Source organism: Herpailurus yagouaroundi, unplaced genomic scaffold (assembly GCF_014898765.1).
Source record: "Herpailurus yagouaroundi ecotype Mexico unplaced genomic scaffold, PumYag 198, whole genome shotgun sequence".
Taxonomy (NCBI): Eukaryota; Metazoa; Chordata; class Mammalia; order Carnivora; family Felidae; genus Herpailurus; species Herpailurus yagouaroundi.
Genome location: NW_024412429.1, coordinates 9,370,013 through 9,393,512, shown reverse-complemented (window position 1 = coordinate 9,393,512; position 23,500 = coordinate 9,370,013). Strand labels below are relative to the sequence as shown.

General features: G+C 49.0%; 1 protein-coding gene across 4 annotated transcripts in view; it reads left to right on the top strand.

The window, feature by feature from the left end:
- The window catches only part of SYTL3 (synaptotagmin like 3), an 84,068-nt gene that overhangs the window by 44,153 nt on the left and 16,415 nt on the right, over window positions 1-23,500 (top strand). For 2 of the 4 annotated variants that reach the window (XM_040448741.1, XM_040448740.1), the window contains exons 6-8: window positions 729-807; window positions 4,813-4,937; window positions 12,151-12,285. In XM_040448741.1, coding sequence (XP_040304675.1) covers window positions 729-807; window positions 4,813-4,937; window positions 12,151-12,285 — 339 coding nt within the window. The remainder of the gene's footprint in view (window positions 1-728; window positions 808-4,812; window positions 4,938-12,150; window positions 12,286-23,500) is intronic. The other 2 variants (XM_040448743.1, XM_040448742.1) reach the window with 1 other exon arrangement.

Sequence of the window (23,500 nt, the reverse complement as noted above, 5' to 3'; positions counted from 1 at the left end):
GAGGGAGGGATGGAAACAGGGAAGGAAGGAAGGAGGGATGAGTGGATAGATGGAGGGATGGATGGATGGAAGCAGGGAAGGAGGGATGAGTAGATGGGTGGCTGGAAGGGTGGAGGCATGGAGGGATGGATGGAGGGGGAGACAGAGGGCTGGAGGGAAGGATAGATGGAGGGGTAGACAGATGGATGGGACTTGAAGGGGAAGTGATCTCCTTTCTGTCATTTTTGCTTTTTCTTCTCTCTCCTGCTTGGTGGGGTGGAACTAACTCCTGGCTCCAGGCTGGTCCCCTGAGCCTGGTACCACCATCGGCCCCTGTGTCACTGTTGTGTTGGCTGTTGTGTTGCCATCCCCTCTGCCTGGAGCTGGGGTGGGGTCATACAAGAGCAGGTTAAAGAAGCAGGAGTGTACCTGAGTGCAATCTGAGCCAGTGAAATGTCGGTTATTATTTCCAAGAGGTAGTTGCTGTCAACGCCCCTTGCTGATGCCCCTTCCTTATATGTGGGTGTCAAACCTCAGAGGAAAGAAGCTGAGTAAGAGGGTCCCTACCTCCTGAGGGGATAGTGCCCTCCCCTCTCCAGACATGCATGCACACACACCTGCACGCACCCGGAGCACCCCCACTCCACTCACACCTGCCAGTGTTTGGGGGTTGGCGACCTGGAGGCTGCTGGGGCAGACACGGGTCTTCAGATATAACTCTCATTCTCTCTCCTCTGTCTCTGTTTTAGTTACAGGAACTTGGTCAGTTTAAAGGATTTAATAAGTCCATGGAAAATTTGTTTCTGTGTGTTACCACCCACATGAAAAGTAAGTGGATGCCTCTGATGTGTTCCTCCCACCACCCCCCGGGCCAGCCAAGCCCATTGGCCGAGGCACGGCCAGGGACCTCTGTCTCTAGGCCCTGGGGAAAGCCACAGCGCTGGCCCTTCACCCCTCCCGTGCAGAGCAGGCCTCTGGTTTCCCGGAGGAAGAGGAGACACCCTTCAGGCCACTGGAGTGGCTCAGTTTACCCCTACTGCTACCCAAACCTGCCAGAGCTCAGCACAGACCTGGCAGCCGGTCCTGGCACCCATCACAGCCTCTCCCAAGGATCAGCGGAGACAGTAGAGGGTTCCAATGAATGAAAACTGGGAGCTTTCAGGCCAGGCAAGGCCCAGCGTCTGTCGCTTGCGTGGAACTACTTGTCCTTTCCTCCTTGGTAAATTTATCTTCTTCAGTTAGGAGTAACCCTATGATTTGTAGACACAAGGAACCCAGAACTACCACTGCTCAGAATCTTGCCTCTTTCGATGTTGTTTCCTATTAGGTATTCCCCCCTGTGGATCTTAAGCTGCAAATCCCAGAGAATAGCCCCCACTTAGACCTGCTAAGGTGCCCAGAGCAGGCCAGGCATTTAGAGAAGGTCCTGAGTGGGATCAGGGGGTCTTGGGCATCCATTCTCTCTCACGGTGCTTCTGTTTGGTTTCTGCCCATGCCAATGCCTGTGGATGGGGTCGGGCTTGTGCCTTGGCTCTGAGACAGTCTTATTATTTGATTTTAATTAGTCCTCTGAGTTCCCCCACGAGCCCTTCCGAGCCGTATCGTGACAACCGAGATCAAAGCACCCTTTTTAGATAAACAGGGAAGTGACCATCTCACGAGACCGTCTGTCCCCCTCTGCTTCAGAAGGGCGAAGCAGCCAAATCTCATGCCACCTGTTTGCTAATAGAGCTCGGAGGTTTAAAACCACCCCGTTAGTCTGCCGGGCTTGCGGACCACATCCGCCCTCCGTGCGCACCAGCCTTGGACGCGGGTTTCCAACTGGAACGGCGGCCTGAACTCTGAGCGGCTGGCCCCGTTCCTGCTGACGCTGCTCTTGTCGAAACTTCTCAGCGTCTCTTTCTAGAAGCACGGCCTCTACCCAAATCCATGCGGCTTATGTGAACTCCCCACCACTGTATTTTGGAATCATGTCTAAGCATTAACTCTGGCCTGGTAATCCCTCAGCCAGACGCCCAGAGAGGCAGGACGCACGTTTCATCTTGTCCCATGTCCCACTCGCCCTCCTACACACGCTGGGACCCACGCACGGGTACATTGGAGTGTGCTTTCGTACCCATAGCCTCGCCTGTACCCTTGCTTACATGTTGGAGACTTGCCGTGTCAATACCTCGAGTGTTATGGAGGTGGCATCAGTATAGAGCAGCAGACCCAGGTGGACAGCTGGGGCTAGTCCCCGGTGTCAGGGGGTGGCGGGGGGGATTCAAAAGAGCAAAGCAGCATCCTGTCTCTGCCATGGAATATGGACTGAAGCACCCCCCACCCCAGGTCCCCTCCCTGCTTGTTCAGACACTGGTGCTTCATGGGACGCCAGGACCTCAGCCCAGAGGCAGGGGTGGAAACACCCAGCTTTCTGGGCCCCCCCGGAGGGCGGTCTGCCCGGGGTGGGGGGGGGGGGGGGGGGGGGTGCGGGCTCTCTCAGATGCTCCCCGCTGCTTCCACCGGGCAGGGCACAGGCTCTACACCATTCACCCTGTCTCTGCCTCAGGGCACGTAGCAAGGGTGGGGCTGATTCCTGCTTCTTCAGGTCCTGAGCTGTCGTGCACAGGTCCCTCTTGATCCTTTTTGCTGTGTGTTTCCTACAGAAGTGGGTACAGAGGACGGCCTCATTCTGAGGGTGCCTGGGGCCTGGGGGGATGGCTGGAGGGGGCCTTAGCCTCAAGAGTTTAGGAAGCCGCCCCCAGAGCTACGACCTCTGGCGGCCCGTGTTGCCCCGTGAAGCCGATCCAGTTGGAAGAAAGCGATTTCCAGCCCTTTTTATTATCTTTGCATGTCTAGGAGATTCCAGCACTATAGCCCCACCCCCACCCCCACCCCCACCCCCGCTCAGAAGGGGAGGAGCAAATCGTTGATTTTCATTTCAGGACCATTCTGTGCTTCTCGCTGTTACTTTTCCTTTTCACCCGATGATGCTGATCACAAGCCTACTTGTTAGAAGCTGGATACTTAGGAGACACCCCCACCTGCCTCGTCTGCGGACATAAATGGACCAGATGAAGGCACAGGCTTTGGGGTGAATGCCAAACAGATGGTGGTGAGGGGACACCCCCTCCCCCCGCCCCGAGGGCCTCACCCCCTTCATAGCTGGGCTGGAATTTAGCTGTATGAGGAGCCCAGGTTCACTGTCCACCTGGAGGGCCTGGTGTGCCGGGACCTTGCTCACTTCCAGGAGCAGAAAGTTGCCCCACGGTTTCCGGAGGGTAGACCTGCGGCCAGTGTGGACAGAAGCGCTCTCAGAGAGGAGAGGTCCCGCACATCCTGGTGGGAAGGAGAATGCCCTGGGGTTTGGGGGGGCAGGCGAGCTTCTCCTCCGGAGAAAAGAGACACTCTGCAGATGTACCCTTGGCAGTACATGCAGGAATACCTAATCAAGAGCAACAACTGAGGATTATTTACACCCTGGAGCTGGGCCGTCCAGTATGCTAACCACAGGTGGCTCTTGAAGAGTGGCCTGCTGGGGAGCGGGGGCGGTGGGGGCGGGGGGAGAGTAAAACGCACACCAGATTCTGGAAACTTAGTATTTAAAAAAGCGAAATTAAAAAGCTAATTAATCACACAGCATAGGGAATACTGATAGTAATATTGGAACAATCTTACCTGGTGATGGATGGTAACTACACTTGATGTGGTGATCATTTTGTAATGTGCACCAGAAACTAGTAAGGACTGTATGTCAATTACCCAGTAAATAATGTCATTGATTTTAATATTGATCATATATTTTAACAGTATTTTAGATATATTGTGGTAAATGAAAAATAGTGTTAAAATTAATTTTACCTCTTTTTATGTTTATTTATTTATTTTGAGAAAGAGGTGGGGGGGAGAAAGAGGTGAGGGGGAGACAGAGAGGGAGAGAGAGAATCCCAAGCAGGCTCCGAGCTGCCAGGGTGGACTGGAGCCCAACATGGGACTGGATCTCACTAACCATGAGATCATGGCCTCAGCCAAAATCAAGAGTCAGCCACTTAACAGACTGAGCCACCCAGGCACCCCTTACCTCTGTGTTAAATGTGGCAACTAGAAAATTTGAGATGGCATATGTGAGCCACATGACAGCCATCAGAGAATGCCACTCTAAAGATGGCTTCAAGGTCATCTTTGAGAGAAACAAGGACCCCATGGAAAAGGGAAGACATTTTTGAAAGACAAAATCACCTTTGAGGTGGCTGTCTCACTTCTTTGTGTGCATTCCTTCCTCCCGCTTTATTCATCTCTTCTGGACCACTGGTATGCTGGGGGGCGGGGGGAGGTGTATTTTCAGGCTTTGTCTATTAAAATAGTTATAAGCGTACCCTGAATCTTCCGCCTCTCTTCAAAGTGCCCCAAGAGATGGTATTTACTTATAAATCTTTGTGAGGAGCCCTAAAAAAGCTGGCTGGTTTGTTAGGCTGCCTTTTTCGTGTTTGGACAACTGCGTGCTTATGACGGGTGGCCCGGGATACAGAGTAAGCTGGCTGGAAGTCCTTCCTTTCACTCTCGCCCTGACAGTGGCTGTCTGCCTACAGAGGCACATGGCCACGCTGTCACCTTCTGGGAATCTGGCTCCTCTGTCCTGTGCAGGGCGCCGTGTGCCCCGCGTCCAGCATGTGGCTTCTGGGGGTGGCTCCCCCTGAGCCCAGAGCTCAGAGCCGTCGTCCCCACGCCGTGAGCCTAGCCTCAGAGACCTTGAGGCTCCTCAGGGGTGTGGTTGCAGGGCATCTCAGAGGAGGGCCCCACGAGTCTGTCAAAGCTGTGTGCTCCCACCTGTCATCCCTTGTATTTGTTTTCTAGAGCTTTCCAAGTCCCAGAATGACATGACCTCTGACAAGCAACTCCTAGCGACGGGTCCCAGGCAGTGTGCTAGCCGGACGGAGAGGAGGAGCCAGTCTGACACTGCCATCAACGTCACCACCAGGGTATTCCCTGAGGCCGCCGGGCCGCCACCAGAGCTACTTCTAGTCCATTTTCTCTATAGATTCCGTTTTCCTTTTCTTTTATTGCACAACACCAAGCAGTCTGAAGAAAACATAATTATAAACCCTTCTCTGTTGGGGAGGCCTGGCCAAATGAAGGTCAAATTCCAGGGTCGATTCGGAAATTAGTTCAGAGCAGGGAAAAGCTTCAGCCTAATTCTGAGCCCCTGGGGTCCCAGGTGTCCACGGGAACGCCTCGCTGGTCTCAAGGCCACACCAAAGGCAGAGTGGCCCCCTGCAGGGCTGAGATGTGCCACGTTACTCCTGGGGTCCGAATACCTCATGGAGGGGCAAGAGGCCTTCTTGTTTCCAACAACCTCCAGTTCGAGTCTGATAGAAACCCACTAAAAACCTACGTGCCGCCTGACCGAGGGCAGTCACCAGGGAGGCTCCCTCCCAGTATCTAAACCACAAGAGAGAGAGCTCACCTAATAAAGGCTTTTAAGGAAATAATTACTCTGGCTTTCCACCAGGATTAACCAAGTCTGAAGCAGATGCACTGGGACAGGAGAGAAAATGTCTTTACAATCAGGACACCTAGGTTCCAGTCCAGCGGAGGTGACCTGGCTAGGGCAGATGTCATCACCTGGTCAACAGGACTGCGCTGGGTGCCTGGATAGGACAGGTGTCCCTTCTCTGCCACTGTGGGCTCCGCTCGGGATGTCCCCAGACAGATTCCTTTAGGCAAGGAGATGAGGTTAGCCCCACCCTCCTGCTGGAACTTCCAGACACCCACTCTCGAGGTTTCAAATTCTGCCTCCATCCACGACCCTCTGCCTTGGGCACGTCACGTCAACTCCCGGAACGTCACTATGCCCTTGGTGAAAATGAAGGTGATGATACCTGTTCCGCCCAAAGGCACAGGCTGCTTATAAAGATCCCCGAGATAATATAGTATCTAAATTGCTACCTAAGCCATCTACATATACTATCTAAATTGCCGGTCTTCCTAATTATGTGCCAGACTCCACTCAGGGCTTTACCCAGGCCATCTCATTTTATCCTCACACTACCTCGTGAACTATGTATTGCATTTGGCCCTGTTGTCCATTTAGGGAAACTGAGGCTTAGAGAGATGATGTCAGTGCCCGCGGTTACATAACCCGAAAGCGGTGGGTGGTCTTGGCTTGGAGGCTGAATTCTGGAGCAGCTGTTCTCAGTGTGTGTGTGTGTGTGTGTGTGTGTGTGTGTGTGAGTCACTTGGGAATGTTGTTGACATGCAGAGTCTGACTCAGTAGATCTGGGGCAGGTGTGAGATGTGGCATCTCCAGTGAGTTTCTGAGGAGCTCTTGGGTGAGCGGGTTGTGGCTCCTGGCCCCTGGGACCTCGCTAGATTTAGGAGGAGGCGTCTAGAGTGTGTGAGATGCATTTGGAAGGCCTTTGAGACGCCAAAGGGCCAACAAGCGTTCGTTCCTGTTGGCTCCCCAGGGTCTACACAGACACCGTTCCAGACACCATCCCTGAGTCAACAGACGGAGGAGAGGTTCACGTGCATTTAGGAACCACTATGTTCCAAGCACGGTGGTGGTTATTACGTACTAGTCACGTTTAGTTCTTGCAGAAATGCTGAGGCGGATATTGTCACTCCCGTGATGAAGATCCAGGATCTGAGTTTCAGCGAGAGGGTCACCAACCTGCCTAATGTCACGTAACTAATACAATGTGGAGCCGGGAGTAGAGTCCCAAGTTTGTAGGTTCTGAATCCTAAACTTGTAACTTCCTCATTATATGCCCCACATAAGGACGACAAATGAGGACCCAAATCCTTGGGATGGAGCCCCTCGGATGCTAACACTCACTAAGGTTACCAGGCACTGTTCTTCGTGTAAAGCCCTTATAGATACTAAATCCTTACAGCAACCCTGTGAGGTCTGGGCTATCACTGTCCCTATGAAAGATGAGGGACAGAGGGGAAAGAGATGACCAAGGGGTAATGTGGTCGGAAGTGTCGGGGCGAGGCAGAGTCTGTTCCAGACACCACACCTGTGACGCCTGCGGGAAAAGATGCCAACAGGGTTTGTGGACGGCATGTTTCTGCTTCCGATGCCTGTGCCATGTGATAGGGCATCCCGGGCTTAGTTTCTGGCCTCCCCTACTGCATGTGCATGGGGAACGAGCCTGCTGGGTAATTGCAGCGTTGTCTGATGGGACAAGGGAGCTTGAGGGTCGAAGCGAGGAGGAACAGGGGAGGCCATGGCGAGACAGCCCCCACCACCTGGACGCTCTGCCACTTGCATCCAGTTGACTGCCACGCTCTTGAAGCGACACGCTCTCTACTTTTTGCAGGCATTCTGTCTCCCCACCTTCCTTGAGGATGTGGCTGTTTTGGAGCAGTGTAGCCAAATGTTTATAAAGTACTCAGCAATCATGGCATGGTCTATAAATGCTAAATAATCACAGGGTTGACATATAAAGAGTACATCTTTAAATAGGACGTTTGTCAGACTGCAATTACACATGCCCTCGTTGGTGAGCTCATAAAACTGACACATTTCCATCGGAACGCCTCGGAGCATTCTGCCAACCTTAAGCACACCACGTGGTGCCCTTTGGAGGCAGGGGGTGTCAGTGCCCACTTTGCAGGTGGCTAGACTGAGGCACGGAAATAGGAGATAACCTTCTTAGGACCACGTGGTGACTCTGAGCTGGTAACTGAGAAAACGGCTCCGGACGGCTTCTATGCCACTTCTCTGACCGTTAAGCATGCACCGCATGTTCCAGAAATGCTCCCGTAAAGACCCTCATTTACCCATGTGGGCCGGGATTCTTTAAGAGGTGAACTCTCTCCCCTGTCCTTTGAGACTTCCTGTGCATCCCCGTGGGATTTTATTGTGCATCGTATTAATGTGTGGCTGATCTATATTGGCCGTAAAGACCCTGTTAACCAGGAAGGAAACACGAGAAGCTGTTGGGAGGGGCTGCCTCCGAGGAGTGGGACAAGGACGGAGGCGGGGAAGAAACCCTTTCTTTCATTCGGCGCCCCTTTATGTGAAGTTTTCCCACGTCCTGTGAAATCCGAAGAAACCATCCGCCCCCAGGGCATGGCGTTTCTGCATCTTCTTCCCACCCCCTGCTGGCCACACGTAAAGGCTGAGCAGCCAGAGAAAAGGGAGGCAACGGCATTGAGTTCAAGGATGAAAACACTTGGTCTTAGACTTGAGGGCTGTTGACCCCCTTGATGGTCCCAGGAGAGGCGGCCTACCTCTCGGCCGGGACAGGACGTTGCTCAGAGCACGTATTGTTGGCCGAGCCCAGCCCCGGTGGTTGTCTGAGACCCTCGGATGCAGGCTTGGTGGCAAGAGGTGCTCTCCCTTTTCACGTTTAAGATCAGCTAAAACAAACAATCCCACACGCATGAATTGTGTGGTTCCAGGGAGTCCGTAATTTGATCAAATCGAGCCTAATGTTTATTGATCTTTCAGCATATAATATGAAACTTAATAACTGTACAGAGTAGACCTCATTCAGGGCGATCATTTTTCTCTGTAATCTGACCCAAACTAGATAGCTACTGAAATACATTAAAAATCACAGGGGAAATAAATGCCTTTCTCAATGTCGTCGATAGGCTGCCATCTGAATCTCGATGCCCTTTCACAGGGCACTGAGTCTGACAGAGTCATTTAGATCCTTCAGAATTTACCAGGGAAGAGGTGAACGCCAAAGTTCACGTCGATTCCTTAGTCGAAATAGGGATGTTCTTCAGAACAGTGTCGGCTTTTCTAATGATTTCAAAATATTTATATCGGCACTTATGTTTCATTAACGTTTTTTCGGAATCCTAACATATTTGGAAACAGTCTTCCCTGGCTATGAATTTTTTTTTCCTGGCTATGAATTTGACATGCCACACGATCGCTCTTATAAAGATAGTTCTTTGTCCCTTTTCGGAAACTTCTGTCATCAGTTTAAAAAAAATGTTTATTTATTTATTGCGTGAGAGGGAAGGGGGAAGGGGCAGAGAGAGAGACAGAGAGAGAGAGAATCCCAAGCAGGCTCCGCACTCTAGGCGTGGAGCTGGATGTGGGGCTCAGTCCCACAAACCGTGAGATCATGACCTGAGCCTAAATCAAGAGTCGGACACTTAACCGACTGAGCCACCCAGGCGCCCCTGTCATCAACTTTTTTTTTTTTTTTTTTTTTATGATTTAAAAACTATGTTGCCTTAAAGAAAACTGGATTAGGTGGTTATATATTGAACGCCTATGTGTTACAAAGCTGTATATTAATATTTAGCCCATTTTATTCTTCCTGTCCCATTCCGACTGCTGTCTTACAGGCCGTTCCAAATGGAATTTTCCCCGCCCCCCCCCCCCCCCCCCCCCCCGCCCCGCCCCGGACACCGTCAGAAGGTAGAGGCCTTGCCGTAGGAGAGCCCTCTGACTACTTCCTCCCGCTCAGTTTCTCTGGATCTTCAGCCACCTTTCCTCCTGCCTCAGGAATGGACGTTCCTTCCCGAGGTGGAGCCCTCCCCTGGGGGCTGGGTTCATCCTCCTCGCTCTCTTCTGGGACCTGCTCCATCAGCTCGCCGCTTTCCCCGCTTCTGTTTCTCCTCAACCTGCAAGTTAGCCCTGATCCCCCCCACCCCCTTAAAAAGGAAAAACAGCATCTTCTGAAGGATCCCCTTCAAGCTGCTCTTCCACTTCTTCATCTCAGCCCAAGTCCACAGAAACGTCCTCTGCCCTTGCCCCCCATCACCCTCCCTCCTGTTCACTCCTAGCTTCCGTGCAGTCCGTTCCCTGTGCCAGTGCGACACTGCTCCCTGGGGCGCCGCCAGGCACCCCTGATTGAAAAGCCTGCTGGCCCATTTGAGCATCACCCCCATCAATGACTTTGTCACCTTTGACACAGTTGACCAGAATTCCACTCTTTTCTTTAATTACAAAAATGGTTTTATTGCTTGTATGTATGATAAAACCTAGGCCTACACACGAATGAAAGTTTAGAAAACACAGATGAGGAGGAGGAGGGGGAGGAGGCAGGAGAGGAGAAAAATCAAGCAAGCACTGAGCCGGGCCAGTCACTTGGAGCACACACGTACATTCACTTTGCAAACACGATGCCGTGCTGCACATCCGCTTTTGTTATTTGCTTTCTCAAGAATCTCTAACTTTATATTTTAATTTCTTCCCTGTCAACACATACATATTGTCATTGTTTTGCAGCTATTTTTTAGGGCTTTTTAAAAGTGATTATTTATTTTGAGAGAGAGCATGAGCGGGGGAGGGGCAGAGAGAGAGGGGGAGAGAGAGAATCCCAAGCAGGTTCCCCAGTGTCAGTGTGTAGCCTGATGCGGGGCTCGAACTCATGAACTGTGAGATCAGGACGGGAGCCACCCGGGCGCCCGTAGGACTTTTAATTCATGCCGCGAGATTGCCCTCCTCTGAGGTTGACTCAGTTTACGACCACCAGAGGTGGAGTAGCCCGCTTTTCAGCACCCCTGCTGGCACCAAATGTTACACTTTTTAAAAAAAAATATTTTTGAATGTGTATTTATTTTTGAGAGAGAGGGGGGCGGACAGAGAGAGAAGGAGACACAGAATCTGAAGCAGGCTCCAGGCTCTGAGCTGTCAGCACGGAGCCCGACGCGGGGCTCGAACCCACGAACCACAAGATCATGACCTGGGCTGAAGTCGGCAGCTTAACCGACTGAGCCACCCGGGTGCCCCCAAATGTTATACTTTCTGTTTTAATATTTGCTAATTTAGTAGGCCAGTTTTAAAAATCCCCATTTCTTTCATTTCAGGTGAGCCTTTTCTCATACTCTTCTCCTTTGTGACCATCCTTCATGCCCCAAATCCTCCCCTTGGATCTGCAATTCTTCTGGCTGTCTCCTCCCCCGGGCCGGCTCTTTGGTGACCCCCCTCCGCCAAGCTACCTGTTCTCTGGAAAGCCTGACACAGCAGGAATCTGGCCTCTTGAGTCTCTTTGGTTGCGTGGGTCATCAGCAAGTCTAGGAGCATGCTCGGTACTTGACCATCAGCATAGGCCCACCACTCACCATGCCCCTCCTTTGAGTCTCTCCACAGCCAGCCTTGAACCTCCCACTCAGGTCCTACTCTCCGCTAAAGATCATCCTGACACCCCCTTCTGCATAAGCTCTCCACCCCCTCTTTCCCATGGACTTGGCTTGTGCCTCCATTTCAGTGGTGGGTCTATTTCCTACCAGCCAGGTGAGCCCCTGGAGAGCGGATGATGCTTCTTCTCCCCCCTCCCTTCTCCTCTGCCCCCCTCTTTCTGCCCCAGGACTTAGAGCAGTGGGTCAAAGATAGGATCGCTTAACAAATGTCTGATGGAGCTGAGCTGGCGTTCTGGGGATCGAGAGCATGAACAGTAATTGGGAACTAATCATTTCTTCCACGTATTCCCTAATATTCTCAGTCTTTCATTCCTGAGAATTACAGCTATGATGCAAATGTTACATTTGTTATATTTCCAAGTTCCACTTCCAGCATCAAAATGTAAAGTCTGGATTCAGAAACTTTGTACTTTCAGCCAGGAAGAGGTTTCCTACCTTGGGCATTGTGTTTTTGGCTCTGTGCTAGCCCTGTCCAATAGAAGCTTCTAATCACGGCCACATGTGGCTGCTGGGCACCTGAAATGTGCCTCGTGCAACTGAGGAGTTAAATTTTTTTAAATTTAGTTGCTTTTAACCAATGAGAATTTAAACTTCTATAGCCACGTGTAGCTAGCGACTAGCACATTGGAAAGCACAGCTCTATACATGATAAAAGGGGTACTGACTATTTTATAAAATTTAGAGACATATTTTAATTTTTCCCTTTTTTTTAAATGAGCACATTACACCTAAAACTCTGATAGGCTAAATATTGTATTTCAGGTGATTAAATGCAGGGATCGCTATTAAGGTCAACATGTGGACTTGATTTTTCTTTAAGACTTACTAATCCATAAGTGACCCACCCACCACCGTTCCTGAATATCCCAGTGCTTGCTGATGCCTGCCCGGGGCCCTGCGGGTGTGTGTGTATGCATTTATTCAAACGGAAGCGTCCTCTCTTACTCAGCACCCAGAAGTTTGCATATGAGTGCCGTCAGGTCAGAGGTGCAGGCTCTGCTCATCGAAGTCACCACCTTTGAACAAAATCACACTAGGATACAGACTCTGTTGTTAATTCCGTGTTTCCTTTTCCAGAAGCCAAGCACACCAGATATTCTGAAACCTCTCAACCAAGAGAGTCCCAAACACCTTACTAACCCTGTTTCGAAGCAAGAGGACGTCTCATCCAGGCCAACGCCCAGCACTTTGTTCTCAGGAGGCTTGAGACACGTGAGTCTCCTCTAACACTCTGGACCCCTGATGTGTGGCGGTCGCCATGATGTCGGACGGGGTTGGTAGGCGGGGGTAGGAGGGAAGTGTTGTCTTGTGGCATAAACTGGAACGTGACAACAGAACTTGGAGGTAATATTTTACTCAGACTGGGAGCTGGGGAAACCTGGCTATATACTTTGATGGTTTTTCTTTCATACACACAGATAGCAGTGAATAATAAATAACGGCATATTTGGATGAGCAGTTTTTACTCTCAATGAGGTCAACGTATCAAATATTTCTCTTACAATTATTTCTGTGTCTTGTCTACCCACAAGTCATGAAGACATTCTCTTGTTCTCTTCTAGAAACTTTAGGAAAATTTCATTGTTCTGTGTAGGTCTGTGCCCCTGATCATTAATGTTTGTGAATAGTATAGGCTGAGGTTCATTCTTTCCACGTGGACACCCAGTTATTCCGGCACCCTTTGTTCACAAAACGATTCTCATTTCCCCATTGACTTTGGTATCTTTGTTGAAAATCAAGTAACCGTGCCGGAGTGGGTCTTTTTTGGGACTCTTCACTCTGTTCCTCTCCTCTCTGTGCTCTAGCCCAGACCACACCGTCCTGATTACTGCAGGAAGTCATGAAGTCAAGTTTCCTAAGTCCTTCAACTGTGCTCTTCTTTTTCAACATGTTTTAAAGGTCGGCTCTGTTGATAGGCAAGCCTTTTATTCATTCTTTTGTGGCTTCAAAAACACTGACGGAATGCTTACGTTCGCCTCAAATTGTGATATGTGGTGTGACAGAGCCTTGGGTGACAGGTCACGAGGCCTCGATCACTGTGATAGCTCTTTACCTTATTAAATAATCTTAGACGGGCGCCTGGGTGGCTCAGTCGGTTGGGTGTCCGACTTTGGCTCAGGTCATGATCTCGCGGTTTGTGAGTTCGAGCCCCATGTCGGGCTCTGTGCTGACAGCTCGGAGCCTGGAGCCTGCTTCCGATTCTGCGTCTCCTCTCCTTGGCCCTCCCATGCTCATACTCTGTCTCTGTCTCTCAATAATGAATAAACGTTAAAAAAATAAAAAAAAAATAATCTTAGACAATGGCAGAAACTCTCCAAACTTCAGTGTCCTCATCAAGGAAATGGGTATCAAGCCTGTTCTTTTTATTTCACTGGATTGTTTTGAGAATGAAAATGCACTCATTCCATGGTGTATTATAGTGGTTATGAACTCAGCTTCCAGGGCCATCTGAGTGGCTCAGTCAGGTGAGGATCCGACTCTTGATTTCGACTCAGGTCATAATCTCACGTCTTGTGGGTTCGAGCCCTATGTTGGGCTCCACACTGACGGTGCAGAACCTGCTTGGGATTCTCTCTCTCTGCCCCATCCCTGCTCATGCTTGCTTGCACGCACTCTCTCTCTCTCTCTCTCTCTCTCAAAATAAATAAACTTAAAAAAAATAAAAAGAACTCAGCTCCTAGAAACCACCTTCTTGGTTCACATTCCAGCTCCTATAGTGTGACCCAGAGCAAGTCCCTTAACCTCTCTGTGCATTGGGGTGGTTGTGTTTTTATGGAAAATGATACTCACTTTAGAAAACGATTAACTTACCCCCATCCTATCTATCAGATCCTATCAGATGAATATCTGGTAGAACATTACAAAGTCACGGCAAAAGCAGGCCAGACCCGTGCACTGAATAGGTAACATCCTAGACTCAATCTGCTAAATGTTGGCAGCTCCCAAACCAGCCCTTCACTGAGTGGTCCTGCCTCTTTCGGAACCACTGCTCTATACCCGCACTACTCAAAATGTGGGGCCAGCAGCCCTGGCATCACCTGGGACCTTCCAGAAATCAGAGTCTCTGGCCCCATCCCAGACCTACTGGGTCAGAATCTGCAATTTAACAAGAGCCCCAGGTGATTCATATGCACCATGAAGTTTGAGAAACGCTGCTTGAGCTCTAGCAGTTTCAAACCTGAGTAAAGTATGTCATTTGTTAAGGATTTCTTAACAGTCAAGGGCCATGCTGTCCACTACAGTAGCCATTAGTCACATGTGACTGTCGAGCACTTGAATTATGGCTAGTCCGAAACGAGTATATAAAATACACACTGCCCAGGAGCTGATTATAATGTTTTTTGTCAATTATATCTAAATAAATAAAATACACACTGGGTTTTAAAGACTTAAGTAGGAAAAAATATAAAGGTGTCAATAATTTTTATATTGACATAGGTTGAAATGATAGTATTTTGGATATATGACATTAATAAAATGTACAGGCATACCTCATAGATACTGTCACTTCCAGGCCACCTCCGTAAGGTGAAGATCATAATAAAGTCAAATGAATGTTTGTTTCCAGTGCATATAAAAGTTATGTTCACCCTACACCCTAGTTGGTTTCAGTGTGCAATGACATGATGTCTAAAAAAAAACCGATGTACGTGCCTTAATTAAAAAATACTTTATTGCTAAAAAAAAATGCTACCCATCATCCTCTGAGCTTTGAGTTGTAATCATTGATCACAGATGTCCATAACAAATATAGTAATAATGAAACCGTTCGAAAGATCGTGAAAATTACCAAAATGTGACACAGGCACGAAGTGAACAAACACCGTGGTTAGAACGGCAGTGTAGACTGGCTGGAAACGGGGTTCCCGCAGACCCTCAGTTTGCGAAACACACAACATCTGTGAAATGCAATAAAACCAGGGATGCCTGTATTATTAAAATTAATCTCACCTGTTTTTAAAAAATAGGCCACTGGGGAATTTTAAATATTTTTTTAAGTTTATTTATTTTGAGAGAGAGAAAGCACACACACAAACAGGCAGGGGAGGGGCACAGAGAGAGAGAGAGAGAGAGAGACAGAGAGAATCCCAAACAGGCTGTGGGCACAGAGCCCGACGCAGGGCTCGATCCCACGAACTATGAGAGGATGACCTGAGCTGAGATCAAGGGTTAGACACTTAACTGAATGAGCCACCCAGGTGCCCCTGGAGAATTTTAAATGACAGATTCGGCTCACATTCTAGTTCTGTGGAACAGCACCGGTCTGGGTACTGTGATTGTGCGTTCAGTGGCACCTGGGATGATCTAATGTGGAATTACCCAAATGTTGCGTCATGCGCCTCTGTGCGCTTCCTGGGAAGAAGGTTCGTGTTTCCATCAGTTCTCAGACAGGTCTGCACACCCACACTGGTCAAGGACCAGGAGTGAAAAGCAAACTCGGTTCACACAAGTTCTTCCTGGGAGCCTCCCGAGTCCCAGGGGGTGTAACCACCTGCCCCCGGGGAAGAAACGACCCTGCGCCCTGGCCCTCTGCTTCTTGGTGCCTTTTCGTTCCAGAGACTGAGGTGGTGAGAACCTCGGCTAGCCGGGCCAGGAGGCCTCAGAAAGCTATGCTTGAGGGTGGGTTAGCCCCTTTCTTCACAGCTGGGTGTTGTAGGTGCTGGAGAATAGTTCAGCGAGGTGGAAGAGCAGAGGAAACGCTTCTCTGAGGGTGAGATAGGCAAGGATGGTTCCAGAACATTCTCTCATTGGGTTCAACCCTGCGGTGGGTCTGAGACAGGAAGAGCTTTTCCAAGATTCTCTGCAAGGTTTGCCCCTACTCCAGCCGATGGAAGGATGCCAGCTAGCTTGAGCTTTTTTTAAAAGGCTGGTCCTGAGGGTGACGCTAGCCTTCTGGGAGAGTCCAAGGGGCAGCTTCCCCAGAACTGCCCAGGGTCCCACAGACTAAACTCTAAGCTCCTCCAGGGGCCAGAATCATGTCTTTGGGTGCCCAGAAACTAACACATAGGCATGGACATGAGCTAGGATCCACCCCATGTGGTCCACGAGGCCCCACACGACTTCCCACACACGCCCCACCTGCTCCCTTGCTCGTTCCACATAACCGCACTGGTCGTTGAACACGCGAGACGCAAGCCTGCCCTGGGGGCATTTCTGCCCTCTCCCATGTGGCACCACACCCATTGACTCCCTTCCTTTAAATCTTTGCTCCAAGGTCACATTGTAGGCGGGGTCTCCCCCCTGCCCTGTCCTGCCCTCCATCGCCCTTACCTTCTCTCTGTTACCCATATTCTTATCACCTTCTATAGCTGTGTAATTGGTTTATCTGTTGTTTGTTGTCTCCTGTAAGTCCCACGTGCCCAAGCAGTGCCTGACCCTGAAGCAGCACTTGGTAAACACGTGCGGAGTGACCGTGTTACTCCTACCCGGAGCTCTGGTTTCCTGAAAGCCTACTGTGTGCTAACGACCGAGCCAGGTGTCTCCCCTGGCAATCGTTCGCACAACCATCTGGTCAGGTGGATGCTATTGTCCCATTTCACAAATGGGAAGGCAGGTTCCCAGAGGTTAAGGCGGCTCACTGAGGTCAGACGGTAACCACTGAGCCCTGACTCAACACCCAGAGCCGCGCGAGTCAAAGCCCTGGGGTTCCGTTGGGCTCTCCGATGGAGTGGGTTTCCTGCCCTCAGTCCCTGGTTCAGCTGCACTGGCCTGGGGCCGCCCCGCACCTAGAAAACCTCTCGGACTGCTGGGAAATGATGCTGTGGCAAGGAGACGCGGGTGAGTGTGTTTGTCTCGCTCTGTCCTTCAAACTACACCGCAAATTCAACTGGGCTCCCCTTCGTCCTTTCTTCTAGTGGGCTCAGATGTGTGCCCTTCAAGTTCTCCTCGTGGAGTTGAACTATTATGTGATTAAACCTGTTCCTTTAGGCTGAAGCAGTGTTTGAGGAAACGAAACTCCCACAAAGCAAATACTGATTATTGCTTCTTGCCCAGAGATGTTGCCTGTTCTTCCGACAGACCTTGAGGCTAAGAGCCAGGAAGTTTGGATAAAGCTTACCAAATCTCTACTTACTACAAAAGGAGAAAGCCAAAGGGGCAGTAAATAGGGGGAAACACTCAACCTCCCAGGTAGTTAAGTCAGTGCAAAATGAAAGCCAGCTCTGCTTTAGGGTCATTTCAGCAAATTTTAGAAGTGATACAGGTCCATGTTGGCAGGGGTATGGAGCTAGCTGCAGGCATCTTTATAAACTCCTGGGGTCTGCGGGAGGGCGTTTACCTATGTGTATCAAAAGCCTTGAAAATGCCTGTTCTCTTCAATCAAACAATTCAGTTACAGGAAATATTCTTGAAAAATTATCGTGAATGTTGCCCAAAATGTGTGTACGTGGATGTCCAGGGAACCTTGTTTATAACTGTTTTAATTTTGAAGAATTGGAAACAACCAAAATATTCAAAATAGGGCAATGGTTAAATGAATTATGGTATATTGATTCAGAGGAATACTTTGTAGCTATTAAAAAGAATGTTGAAGAATATTAATATAGAAAATATATGCTGACAAATGAAAATATAAGGTTATAAAATAGTATGATAGTAGCACATCTTTATAAAAGCAATGTGATTCTACTATAGACTTTGCAAACCAAGTGGGAGGATTGTACCCAAATTTGACCCTGGAATGATGGGGTTATGCTTTTTTCTTAAAAATTTTTTGGGGGCTCATGTGTGTTTCCTGTATTTTTTCTATAAACATGTAATATTTTGGGAGAAAAAAATAAGTTGTTAAAAAAAATAAGTTCAGGGGTGCCTGGGTGGCTCAGTCCATTAAGTGTCTAACTTTGGCTCAGGTCATGATCACATGGTTCATGGGTTCGAGCCCTGCGCTGGGCTCTGTGCTGACAGCTCAGAACCTGGAGCCTGGTTTTGGATTCTGTGTCTCCCTCTCTCTCTGCTCCTCCCCTGCTCATATTCTGTCTGTCTGTCTCTCTCTCTCTCTCTCTCAAAAATAAATATTTTTTAAAAATTAAAAAAATAAGTTCAGTTATCAGAAGTAGAACTTGGTGGAGTGAAGAAATACGTTAACATTTTAGCGTTCCCACGGGAAAACAAATCCTACCAGAGTTCCTGTCTGGTTTTTAATTTTGTTTATACTTATGTTTAAAAAAAAGCTAAAAAGGAATGCATTTATGTCAGTGTTTTCAAACAGCTTACACTTTTCCTGCCAGAAACTGTTGTGATTGGCAGGCGTGACCGTGGAATACTGTTCGGAAGCGATAGTGAATGAACTCAAACCACAACGACCACATGGATGAATTTAAAAAGCAGAGTATCAAGAGAAAGTCAGTTATAGAGGAATAGGTGCCCAGTAGGATTCTAATTATATAAATTCCAAGCTCAGGCAAAACTAACCAATATATTGTTTGGGGGCATCTACTACATCTGTACTAAAACCATAAAGAGAAACGAGGATGATTAACAGGAGACTTCGAAACAGCATTTCCTCAGGGACAGAAAAGAGGCACTGGACATAGGTAGGGCCCCGGGGCACTTCTGAGGTCCTGGTTATGTTGTTTTACTCCAGCTGAGTGGTGGGTACATGGATGTCCATTTCATAATTATTATTTAACTGTATCAATTATATGTACTTTTTGATATAGTTTTACAATAAGGAAAAAAAGAGAAAAGAAAAGGAGATGGTTTATCCTGCTTACAAAGGGCAGCCACATTGTCTGGCATTTTCCAAATGGTAACAAATGTTCTATACTTACTATGTGTGGGGATGGTTCTAAGTCTCCTTATGTATTTATTTTTTAATATATATATGTGTATATATATATATGTGTGTATATATATATTTAATGTTTACTTTTGAGAGAGAGCGACAGAGACAGAATGTGAGCAGGGGAGGAGCAGAGAGAGAGGGAAACATAGAATCCGAAGCAGGCTCCAGGCTCTGAGCTGTCAGCACAGAGCCTGACGCAGGGCTCGAACCCACAATCGCGAGATCATGACCTGAGCCGCAGTCAGACGTTTAACTGACTGAGCCACTAAGTGCCCCTCTAAGTCTCTTTAGACGCATTAACTAATTGAGCTTCATCCCAGTCTTATGGAATAGATCCCCATTTTACACATGAGGAAACTGAGTCTAGAGAGGTTACGAATATGGTTCAAGATCACACAGCCACTAAGTGTCAGGGCCAGGAGCTGAATGAAAGCCTGTCAGGCTTCATTGCCACCATTTGGACCACTCTGCAGTAATGCTCTCAGCGTGTTCTTGGTGATCAGGACTTTTTCTTTCTAAAGTATACGGCTGGCTCTTCAACAATCTGAACCTTAGGGGCATTGACCCCCTGTGCAGTTGAGAATTAGTGTATAACTTTCAACTCCCCCAAAACTGACTAGCCCACTGTTGACCAGAAGCCTTACTGATAACACAAATGGTCAACTGACACCTATTTTGGATGTTATATGTGTAATCACTGTAAACTAGAGGGCGCCTGGGTGGCTCAGTCAGTTAAAACGTCCGACTTCGGCTCAGGTCATGATCTCTCAGTCCGTGGATTTGAGCCCCGCATCGGGCTCTGTGCTGACAGCTCAGAGCCTGGAGCCTGCTTCGGATTCTGTGTCTCCCTTTCTCTCTGGCCCTTCCCTGCTTGTTCTCTCTCTCTCTCACTCTTTCTCAAAAATAAACATTAAAAAGAAATTTTTTAATGTACTGTAAACTAGAGAAAGGTAAACGTTAGGAAAATCATAAGGGAAGAGAAATCACATCTGTCGTACCGTCCTGTGCTTACTGGAAAGATCTGCCTCGTTCAAACCCATGTGGCTCAAGGGTCAGCTGTAGCTGTGGTTTCAGTTGACCCCTCCCGTCTTAACTTGGTAAAATAAGAGGGCATGGAGCCTTGCTCAAGGTCACGGTAGATAACGTGTGCCCTTCAGAGAAAACCACTGAATGTTCCCTGCCCGGCTGGAGTAGTTCTCCTTTGCTCTCGCTCAGATTTCCTTTCCTGTCAAGGCCCAACAGCACTAATGGCTTCAGGAAAAGTCAGGCTGAGCTCGTAGTTGCTCTTCTGGGCCCGGACTTCTTGGTGGACTCCATCTGCTGTTCTTAGCTCCCGTTCTGGCTGGCAAGGGAAAGAGAACCAGAAAGCCCTCCCGAGGCAACAGTGGCAAAGACATAAATTATGTCAGGGATGCGGTTGACCAGAGGATGTGCTCTGCTGTCTTCTCACGATCTGAGGCTGCGCGTTTCCTCCTGAAGCAGGCACAGCAGCTGACTTGCTCAGAGATCCTACCAGAAGCTGGTGGCCCAAGGAGTTAGGCCCCCCAGTCCACTTCCAGTCCTACCTCTGATTTCCTGGGCAACCTTTGGGTGCGTCCCAGCCGGCTTTGACCTCCGTGAACGTACTTACGAAATGAAGGAGGAGTCGTTCTAACGCTTCCGGGATGCGTTATCACTCTGGGCACCGAGCTGGGTGAGCCGGGGGCAGCCCTCTCTGGACCCGTTCCTGAACAGCTGCACACACAACAGGGCGGGCCTCACGGCCGGTGTGAGTGTGCGGGGATCAGGTCTGCCCTGTTTGGTCCCCTGGGCCCGAAGTATTTCTCTGGGTAGCTCCGTTACCGACTCGGATCGACCATTTATTTCATGCCTTCTCCAGTTTTTTTCAAGACTCTTTCAGATCTTCCACCCTGCTTTACTTCCTCATTTTGAGCAAATATCCCTTTTTACTTAAAAAAAAGAAAAGGGGGGTGGGGAGATGGGTCTGGGTGGCTCTGTCGGCTGAGCGTCCAATTTCAGCTTAGGTCAGGATTTCGTGGTTCGTGGGTACGAGCCCCGCATCGGGCTCTCTGCCGTCATTGGGGAGCCACTTCAGATCCTGTCTCCCTCTCTCCATGCTCTCTCTCAAAAATAAACATGAAAAAAAGAATCCGTTCAGAATTGCCTAATTCTCCTGATACCAAAATTAACCTCACTGTGTCTGTGCCCAACCTACTCTCCTTTGCCTCCCGAACGGAAGAAGCCAGCCACCCCGGCAGTATCTTGGGGCCCCTTCTCTCTTGCCCATTACTGTTTCTTCCATTAAAGATAGCATGTCTTTTCGTTCTCTGTCTTAGTGATTTTTGTCTTCGTCTTTGATTTTCAGCAAGTTTGTTATGTGCCGACATGTAGTTTCATTTAAAAATATTTTTCCTCTGGCGTCTGCAGTGAAGTGACTTAAGGAAGTTCTACAAGATTACGACGACTACCCAACCAACCGAGTGAGTCGTCTTACTTAGTTCTACATATGGCTCTTTCCGGCACAAGACCGCCTACCCCATCGTGCCAGAATATTTACGTAGAGCACTTTTAAATCAAAGTACTCCAAGTGCTTTCTCTATCCCCTCCATAAATATTTACCGGGCACTCTTTGGTGAGCCAGGCCCCGAGCTGGGTGCTGGAGATACGGCGGAGGGCAGGAACATGCAGAGCCCCACGTGCTAGGAGCTTCCAGTGGCTTCCAGTGGGTGTGACCCGCCTCCAGAGAGGATGGACTTTTGCTTCCAGCACACAGAGTGAAGGTCAACAGTCTTTATCCATCTGGTGTCCAGCTCGTTTGAAGCTGGGTTTCAGTCTTTGTGAGGACCCCTCCATTTCGAGTTGATTCTTCCTCCTGGGAAGGAAGCCGGTGGGGGAGTCCCCACTGAAAGTCTGGAGGTCTCCAAGCCCCTCCTCTGTGGTGGTCTTCTCCAGTAAGATGAACCTCTCAAAGCATTTTTAAGCTTCTCAGCTGCTCAGTGAGCCCTTCCAAATCAGCAAATCCCTTGAGGGGAAGAGAAGCATCTAGAGTCTGTCTCACTGTGTCTCGCTTAGGTGCGGTTCCCCTTTCTCTGTGAACCCAGCTCAAGTTCTGTGTGCCTTTCAGGGCCCTGGACACCGGTGTGTGTCTCTCAACCCTTTGCTTGGCTCCTGAGCCCCGTGGCTGCTGTGTTTCGCTTGACTTCCTGTCTTCCTGCTCTGCTTGCAAAGGGACAAATGCCTCAAAGGGAGACCGACCGCTCAGAAGGTCAGGCTCACGGCCACACTGCCCTTCTCTAGTAGCGTGGACCCCTCTCCCTGGCTGTCTTGGTAGCTCTACAATGGCCATGAAGCCGCTTGTGATTTAATTCCGTTTTCCGTCTGTTCTCGGCAGAAAAGTTGCTATAATACAACTTAGTCTGACGTGGCCCAAAGTGAGCCACAGGACGAATGCCATTTCAATTGTCGGAACTTTTTAGCACTTGAGATCCACACCCCTGTTCTGCGCACCAGCGGAGCCGCCTTCCGCCGAGCGTCCCGACCTGTCTCTCTTCGCTGCTGTGCGCCTCATCGCTTCATGCTGTCTCCCCACTCCCTGCCTGTCTGGATGCGAGATTTCAAGATTGTGTTCCATTCCAACAATGGTGTGGATGTGGGCGGCTGAGCACCCACCTGCCCTCCAGAGCCGGTGACGGGGTGCGGCGAAGTTGGTTGTGTTCCTGACGTTAGTTAACTCAGGTTCGGGTCCTCCGATGAGCTGTTGGTTTCGTTTGGTTCGGCTCGGCGCTCTCTCTAGCGGGCGAGAAAGCCCCGGACTTTCTTCTTCGTTTCTTTTCGGGATGTTTGACGGCGTAGAGGAACTTGTTGGGAATTAGAAGTGGAAATCATTTTTTTTTTTTCCCCTCTATTTTCATAGTCAGCACTGAGATGTTGCATGTGAATGGGGCAAATGTCGAAACCAATTTAACAGTGATACAGCAGTTCGTTTGTCTTTTAGGCACAGGCGTCCCACGCGAGCTGTCTATGTTCTGTAAGCTCACAGCGTCCTCACTTATGGTGGCAGTTTTGTTTCTCACTTTAGGTACCCATAAAAATCGAAACACAATTACTCTTGTTCTTGACTACATACTTCACACGTTTCATTCCATTTACTCCTTCCCGTAACCCAAGGAGACTAGTATTAATTTTTTCATTTAGACTTTGACGTCGCTCCCTTAGCAGAACAAGCCTTTGAATCTGGCCCTGTGGGACTCCCAGTCGTGGTGCTTGGCAGGCCTGCTCTCTGGCTCTCCACGTGGCTGTTCCTGCCATGGGTATTATCTGCTCTCCTGAGACTTATCTTTGCAGGATTACGGAGGAGATCAGCCACTTCATCCCAACTGATTTGTGTTAAAGAATGAGATTGTGCAAGCCGGGCAAGACCAGACTTTCTGAGGATTTCTCATCTCCTTCGGAAAGAATGTGTGGCAACTTATTTTGGCAAAGTACAAACTGGTGTATTATTAACTTACTGTGAGTCAGGGTGCTTGCTTTGTGTGATTTTTTTTTTTTTTTTTTTTTTTTTTTTTTTTTATTATACCCAAAAAAGCAAAAAAAAAAAAAAAAAAATTAATTATTTAAAAATAATTAATTTTAAATTTAAAATTT